Raw genomic sequence first — 8,635 nt, 5'->3', positions numbered from 1 at the left:
AAAATTGCAATAAAAACTAAAATTACAACAACACAAAATATCATAACATAAAATTACAAGAAAAAGAAATACAATAATACTAAATTAACAATGCATTCAATCCTAGTAAGGTCCAAGATCACCTTCAGATCATCTAGCATCACTTCCAGATCCGTCAAAATTTTGACATTCATGACCTAACATGTTGAAAGCATCGCTTGAACATGAACCGTCTTGCCTTTTCAATATGATTATTCTTTGTTCTTGTTTGAAGTACTTCCGTCGAATGAGATTAGAAATATTATCATTGTCTATCATCAAAATTTTATTATTTATTTTCCACTTACGAAATGCAAGAGCTTGTTTTTATACTTCAATCTTTTGTAGTTGTAGTTGCATGATTTGATTTTTTTTGTGGATGAGTTATCCATTATTTCTTCAAGTCTCTTATTTACTTGATCAATTGCATGCTTTTAGAATACCAGACATATTTTGCCTTTTTTTCTCTTATTTTTAACCTTTTTTACACCATCTGGGTATTGTGTTGGTCTTGAACCACTACCACTACCATCGCTTAAATTGATACTAAAAGAAGACAAAACCATCAGGTGAAATATGAGATATCGGTGTTGTTAAAAATAGCAAAACAATTAAATAGTTAAGTCAACTGTAAACATAAATAACTACTTACGATATATTTTTCAGAAGCTCCATGTGGATTTAGCTGACGGAATATATCCGAAATGGTCCACACTTGTGTAAACCATTCATGAACCACGTACTGCAAAAAAAAAAAAAAAAATGTTGCTGCGAGACAAGAGTCATGTAGAAAAGATTTGGAACGTGCCTTTGGATTCTTGAAAGCCGATTTACAATTGTTGCAAATCCGGCCCGTGCATTTTTAGCAAAAGAAGCATTTGGAGCTTATCATGAAATTATGCATTATCATGCACAATATGATAATTGAGGATGAAAGAGACTTATCTGCACCAATTCAAGAGAGAGAAGTCCCAACTCTTGATGTCGAAACAGTGCCAAATGAAGCAAGTCAGTTTCAAGAATTTCTTACACGCTATCAAAGCATCAAAGATAAATCGGCTCATCTTGCACTTCATGATTCTTTGGTCGATCATTTATGCGATGAATATTCCAATTTAGAACACTTATTCCCATTCTTAAGTAATTTAAAATTTTGCAAGTATTATGTAATTTTGTTTTTTATGTAGTTGGAATAGATTAATGCGCACCAATTTAAATATGGTTCTTGGTAAAAAAAATTATTTTAGAAATATTTATATTATATTATGTTATAATTAAATAAAAACTAAATAATAATAATAATAATAATAATAATAATAATAATAATAATAATAATAATAATAATAATAATAATAATAATAATAATAATAATAATTGAAAGTACCAAAATAGAATATTCTATTGTAGAGTTGACTGTTGGAGAACAAAATAAAATTACTCTTTTCACTCTATAATAGAGTGAAGTTCACTCTAATGTAGAGTGAACTATTGGAGATGCTTTTAGTTTATTAAGAAGCTTCTTATAGCTAGAGTGAGAGTTCGAGGGTTTTTTAGGACAGTAACTTAGATGATTTGGAAATTAGGACAATAACTTTCGGACTTGTAAAAATAGGACACTAATTTTTTTTAGAGTAAAAATAGGACACTAATTAATAAGTGTTGCATCCGCAGGACATTTTTCGGCCAATTATTGGCCAAGAAATATGTCCTATTTTTACGACACTTATTAATTAATGTCCTATTTAACTCTAAAAAAAAATTAGTGTCCTATTTTTACAAGTCCAAAAGTTTTTGTCCTAATTTCCAAATCAACATAAGTTATTGTCCTAAAAAATCCTCTGACTCAAGTGAAGTTCACTCTAATGTAGAGTGAACTATTGGAGATGCTTTTAGTTTATTAAGAAGCTTCTTATAGCTTCTACTCTACTGTATATAGAGTTGTAATCGAGTGAATATCTCAATATATATTCGATTCGTATTCATGAAATTATTCTGATATTCGATTAGGTTTCGAATTCTAAATGCGATTCACTATTCGAATTGATTTTCGAATCATTCGTTTCAATTCGAGAATTCGATTCGTTTTAGCAATTTTAGTTGTATACATTTATTTTAATTTTAATATCTATGATCGACGGTGTTAATTTTAAAAATTACATAAATATGAAAGTTGGACATATGGATGCTTTCCTTGATAGGTCATTGATTCTCCACATGTGTTTCTCGTAGCAGAATTTCCAATAGTTGAAAGTCCACGCAAAGGGATTAAATTCTGTTTCCCTTTTATGCAAAGCAATGATCTCTCGATTAATCTTTGCTATAAATATGTATGTCTGCATTTGAGTTTGATTAATTAATATCATCAAATCATATGGATGTTGAGAAACCCCAAAAGTATCTTTCATTGAAGCCTGGGCGCACCAACATCCTGGGCATTTTTCGTGTTCTATCATCCCATGATTACACAGAAGAATGCAGAGATTTCATAGAGTCGGCGGAGGTGAAGGAAGAAGAAATGGTTGAGCATAGAGTGGTTGTTTTTGCGTCAATCTTGGCGCAGAAACTGCTTCAATATAGCGCTAAGCCCCTCTCCTTGCTGGGCTCAGGATTGGAGATGTGCTTCAACATTCTATGTAATAATACTAATTTCAACGTCTTCTTCCACAACTTGCTCAGAGGTGAGTGTATTTTCTAAATTTTTAGTTGGGATTCTGAGAAGTCATCTTTTACACACAAAATTTCAATACATCCGTCAACTTTAAATGATTTATACTTCAATTGAGAGTTTATCAACTTTTGATTTTTCTTTGCATGCAATCAATTTTTTCAATCCAAATGCATTGATTTTTGGTACTCATCATTATTTATTATGCATGAATGCATATTAACTCTTCTATAGGATTTGTTCCAAATCATGCTTATAAGAAAACCTCATTTGTAATGCCAAAAGCAATTTCGAAAATTCAGATTATAATACATCTTGCAGCTTTAATTTCAAATTTATTTTTAATAATTTTTTATATCAAATTAAAGATCTTTTCAGAATCTTTAATTTAACATCCATTTTGAGCATTATTTTTATAATAGAAATCAATGATTGTTTTTAAAGAATTAAAAAAAAAAGATAGAAAATTTGGAGGGAAAGTTTATGAGGAGAGAGAAAAATTGGAGGTAAACAAACTCCTCTTTTATACTATATATAGATATATAGATTATTTCAATAATGGTGTTATTGATGAGTTGTAAGTTATATGTGTCAAGTAATTTGAATAAATATGACACTATTTATCTTTATATGCATTTAAATTTTAATTTGTGTTGCTTTACAAACAAATGTATATATTTTTTCATCAATCGATTAGTGGAAATACAGGTGTTGAACATGATATAATTGTCATTCAAATAATATACATGATCTTTTTAAATTTAAATAGACGTGCTACTATAAAATTAAGCATTTCAATTTTATTTATTTTTAAATAGGATAAATATTGATTCTCCAATTAATAATTTTTCAATGAGCCATTTTGATGCTTAATATATAGTGAATGTAAATATAATATAATATTTAATTAAAAATAGTAATAGTAGATATGTTAATATAAATAAATATAAAAAACAATACAAACATAATTAAAGATTTAATAAATTTAAACTATATCTGAAATATAATTTTTAAGATGATATAATTAATTATTCATCTATAAATTTATATTAAATTAATTTAAATTCTACTTTAAAAACAATACTTTTAAATTGAAGAGCTTTGAAATGAGCTAATATGACAAAAAAAAAACAACACTATAAAAATAAAATTAATACTATAAAAGAAAGAATAAAAGATAAATAATGTGACATCAACATTAAAAAAAAAAGAGTTGAGAGTGGAGAGAGGAAAGAGGAGAGAAGAGAGAGGAATAAATTAATTTTATGATTTCAAATTATTATAACTTTTTTTGTGTCAATTTTTTTAAATATAATTTTTACATCAAATTAAAGATATTTTCATGATCTGTAATTTAACATCCATATTGAATATTTTTGACGAATCAAATTTGATGATTTTTAGAAAATAATCAAAAGAAAAAAGTGAAGTGAGAGAAAAGTTGGTAAAAATCATATAATCAAAATGGTGAGAGAACGTGTGAGATGAGAGAGTTAGGAGAGAGAAAGTGTGATAAAATGAGAGAGAAAATCTGACGGTAAAAAGTTACCGCTAAAAACTGGTGTTTCATATATATATATATATATATATATATATATATGGTTAGGTTCTTGTAGTATTCAAGCTTATAGTAGTACCGTAGGACCAATTCTTAACCACACATTTATGACATGTGGCGCATCAAGATGGTGACACGTGGCAAGACATTCTAAAGCAAAATCAGTAGAAGGGTAAAATCGGAATAAAAAAAGTATTATGTTTTCTCAAAATATTCATATTTTAGATGCATACAGTTTCATATAAAAATGCATAAGATTTCACCCCACCCCAACTCCATCCCACCCCCACCCCCCACACCCCTGAACCCCCCCCCCACCCACCCACCCCGCCCCAATTTTTTTTTTTTTCAAAAACTTATTTTCTGACCACTGACACATCCCCACCCCCACCCCCCACAATTTTTTTTTTTAATTTTTTCAAAAATTAATTTTCTGACCACTGACCCATCCCCACCCCATCCACCCACCCCTCCCCCAAAAAATTTATTTTTTTCAAAAACTGATTTTCTGACCATTGACCCCACCCCCCCAAAAAAAGAATTAATTTTCATTTTTTTTTTTATTTTTGGGGATGCATAATTTCATACACTGATATGCATATATTATTACATAAAACATTAACTACAAATAATTTTTTTTGCAAATACATTTTTTTTAAAAAAAACCCCTAAACACTAAACCCTAAATACTAAAACACTAAACTCTAAACATCATTAAACCCTAAACACTAAAACCAAAACCCTAAAATAAATACTAAACACCAAAACCTATATACACTAAAACATTACACACTAAAACCTAAAAACTAAACCCTAAATACTAAAACACTAAACTCTAAACATCATTAAACCCTAAACACTAAAACCAACACCCTAAAATAAATACTAAACACTAAAACCTATATACACGAAAACACTACACACTAAAACCTAAAAACTAAACCCTAAACACTAAAACACTAAAATTTAAACATCATTAAACCCTAAATACTAAAACCCAAACCCTAAAATAAATACTAAACACTAAAACCTATACACTCAAACACTACACACTAAACCCTAAAAACTAAACCCTAAATACTAAACCCTAAACACTAAATCCTAAACACTAAAAACCTAAACACTAAAAACCTAAACGTTAAACCCTAAACCCTATACCCTAAAATAAAATATTATAAAACGTGTGTATATAAAAAAGAAGAATGCATAATCAAGAACAATAAAAATGCATATATTATTACATGAAAATGCATAACACATTAACTACAAATAAGTTTTTTTTTTGGGGGGTGGGGGTGGGTCAGCAATCAGAAAATCAGTTTTTGAAAAAAAAAATTAGGGGGGGAGGTGGGGGGTGGGTCAGCAATCAGAAAATCAGTTTTTGAAAAAAAAATTAGAGGGGTGGGGTGGCAAAAATACCAAATTTATTAAAATGAAATGCATTTTTTGTATGATTTAATGCATTTTTATGTGAAAAATTTATGCATTTTTGTTTGATTTTATATGCATGTGAAACATGCCTATTTTTGGGGGGGTGGTAATGGGGAGGGTTGGGGGGTGGTGTGGGGTGGGTTGGGGGTGGTATGGGGTGGGGTGGTGAAAATACCAAAACTGTAAAAATCAAATGCATTTTTCTGTTCAAAGTAATGTATTTCATGTGAAAACTTTATGCATCTTCGTGTTAGACTTTATGCATCTAAAATATATCTATTTTGTTAAAATCTAAAAAAATATATATATTTTTTAATTTTTAATTCCAAAAATTATATTCCAATTTTACCCCTCTCCAGATTTTGCCTTGGAATGCCTTGCCACGTGTTACCATCTTGATGCGCCACATGTCATGAATGTGTGGTCAAGAATTGGTCCTACGGTACTACCATGAGTTATAATAGTGCAATTGGGTCAGGATCGGGGTCGAGTACAACCCTAATGTACAGATACCACCTCAAATTTTCCATCGATCGATTTGCTGGCTTTCGCACAAAATAGCAACTAGAGATTTCTCACTAAAAAGAAATTTTTGATATTTCAAGTTTGCCACATGAAATTGCGTGGGAAAATAAAGAAATTAAATGTGTATGAAAGTTTGAAGTAGGTTGAAATTAGAAAGAAATGGTGAATATATATCTATATATATATATATATATATATATATAGGGCAAAGTTCTATAGAAACGCAAATATAGACAGAAAAAGAAGACGGAATCTCAGCCGTTGATCTTATCTAATCTGACGGTCAGTGTTCGTTCGTTCAATGTTCAACACGAAATTGTGTTTAACATGAACAGAGTTCGAATCTCCCAATCCCCAAACGTTCAACAAATTATTTGTATGTTCAATAACATTTACTGTCTTGTTCAACGCCATGTTCAGCATTTTTGATTTTCTGTATAAGCTTTGTTTCTGTAGAATTCAATCATATATATATATATATATATATTACGTTATTTTGCAGGGAAGGTGGTGGTGCCGAGTGAAAAATCTGCTAGTTTTGTATCAATGATTGGTATTATGGATAAGAGGGTGGATTTGGACAACAACGTTGAAAGAGGAACTAACAAATACTTTGCATCTCTCTGTGCAATCGCATCAAAATTAGCCTACGAAAATGACCATTACATCCAAACCATAGTTGAAAATACATGGAAGGTATACATTTCCAATCCTACTATCATTTTTTTTTCAATTTCAATAAGATGTGATTATTTAATTTAAATTTGATTTTACAATTATTGCTTTGAATTCACTGATTTAATTAGCATCTATACTATATTAAAACAGCAGTTTTCAATTAGAAATTGATTTCAAATCAATTTCAATGGCAATTTTGTAAATGAATTCAATTAAAGGGGGTGAAATTAATATTTAAAAAACTGCCAACAATAGGCATATACCATTTCCGTTAACTAACCCACGACTTTAGCAGACATTACATTCTCTAATTATCTTCTACTAATATTAGTATTTTATTAGTACATGTTATTAATTTTTGGTTAATTTAATACCATGCAGTAGCTTTTATTTATCATAAATAAATGTAAAAATTAATGATTATCATTTATGTGATGAGATGATATACATATTTATACATAAAAAAATTAACATTTTAAAAAAAGTAGTGAAGATCTCAAGTGATAAGAACGAAAAAAAAATGAAATGGAAATATAGAAAACACAATGGAGCTCAAAATAAAATTGTTAAGGCTATAAGAAAGGGAAATTGAAATATATTTTTGTTTCAAAAATAAATCATACTCCATCCGTCCACAAAAAAATAGTCAAATTTTGTCATTTTGGGACGCCCGTAAAAATTAATTAGTCTCTTTATCCACTTACAAATACAATTAATTATTATTATTAACAATAATTTGTATGAATTTTTATTATGAATATAAAGATAAATAAATTCATAAAAAAAATTAACACTTACTATTTAAAATTAAAATATAGTGCATGTGTTTGCTCTAAAAAGTTTACTAATTATATGTAGTATTAATTGTTGTTAGTTCAATATTGTACTATTGTCACGACCGCACTTGCTAAGGATAGCAAATTCGGGGAAACCGCGACTAAGGGAGGGAATTTAGGAGCGGGAGTAAGAAAGGGGCATATTCGGTTTCTTGATGATTCGACTTGTATAAGGAAATCAATCGAAATATCTAGATATCAATGAAGGCCACAAGGGGACCGTACATAATATTATCCCAAAACGGGGTACTCAATAGTTTTAGTACATTATTAAATAATACATATTGTTTGACATAATATCTTAACATAATCAGTGTTCGCAGCGGAATAACAATTTGAGTATATGTATGAAGACATATACTCTACTCTGAGGTAATCATCCTAGTTTGACAAAGCTCCGCTTGCACACTACATCCTCGATCACCGCTCAACCTGCACATTTAAAAATACATGCAGGGCTAAGTACAAAAGTACTTAGTGGACACTTGCCGAAATTTACATATATGCATAATATTTTATTGTCAAGCCTTTCAACAGTAGTAAGATACGAGGGTTTTCCTTTAAAGACTCGTATTTACCAAACATAATATCATTTCTTTCATCAATAACCCGCGCAGGTATTTTATATCATTAATCACCATATCAGTAACTCGTGCCGAGAGGGAGGCCTCCCTCTACGGACACTATGATCGGCCAACCCGCTAGATGACTCACGATCACAAGGTGTACACTAATTCCGAAGGGATTTGCGGTCCCATCCAGAATCCGAATTCGATTAACATCAGATAGGCAATTAATAATAAAACATAAAGCATTTAGGCATTGACAATATCATTTAAATTCATAAGCATAAAGTCTTAACAATTCTAATATATAATTTTAGTTTATACATAGAAAGCCTACCTGAATAGCAGACTCACGGTT

The 8,635-nt window shown here is 29.7% G+C and overlaps 1 protein-coding gene across 1 annotated transcript; it reads left to right on the top strand.

Moving 5' to 3' along the window:
- Nucleotides 1-2,367: 2,367 nt before the first annotated feature.
- Nucleotides 2,368-7,739, top strand: LOC130990393 (triacylglycerol lipase OBL1-like). The gene is made up of 3 exons (XM_057914633.1): nt 2,368-2,696; nt 6,700-6,893; nt 7,734-7,739. The coding sequence occupies exons 1-3, from the start codon at nt 2,390-2,392 to the stop codon at nt 7,737-7,739; spliced, it is 507 nt and encodes a 168-aa protein (XP_057770616.1). The 5' UTR covers nt 2,368-2,389.
- The last annotated feature ends 896 nt before the right edge of the window (nt 7,740-8,635 follow it).

This window comes from Salvia miltiorrhiza, chromosome 6, assembly GCF_028751815.1.
Source record: "Salvia miltiorrhiza cultivar Shanhuang (shh) chromosome 6, IMPLAD_Smil_shh, whole genome shotgun sequence".
NCBI classification, from domain to species: domain Eukaryota; kingdom Viridiplantae; phylum Streptophyta; class Magnoliopsida; order Lamiales; family Lamiaceae; genus Salvia; species Salvia miltiorrhiza.
Note: the sequence above shows the minus strand (reverse complement) of the source record. Positions and strands in the feature narration are given on the sequence as shown.

Bases quoted from the DNA above. Each gene is read 5' to 3' on its own strand.
- LOC130990393 (XM_057914633.1), top strand. From the start codon at position 2,390: ATGGATGTTGAGAAACCCCAAAAGTATCTTTCATTGAAGCCTGGGCGC. The intron at 2,697-6,699 runs GTGAGTGTATTT...GTTATTTTGCAG, and splicing joins CTTCCACAACTTGCTCAGAG to GGAAGGTGGTGGTGCCGAGT.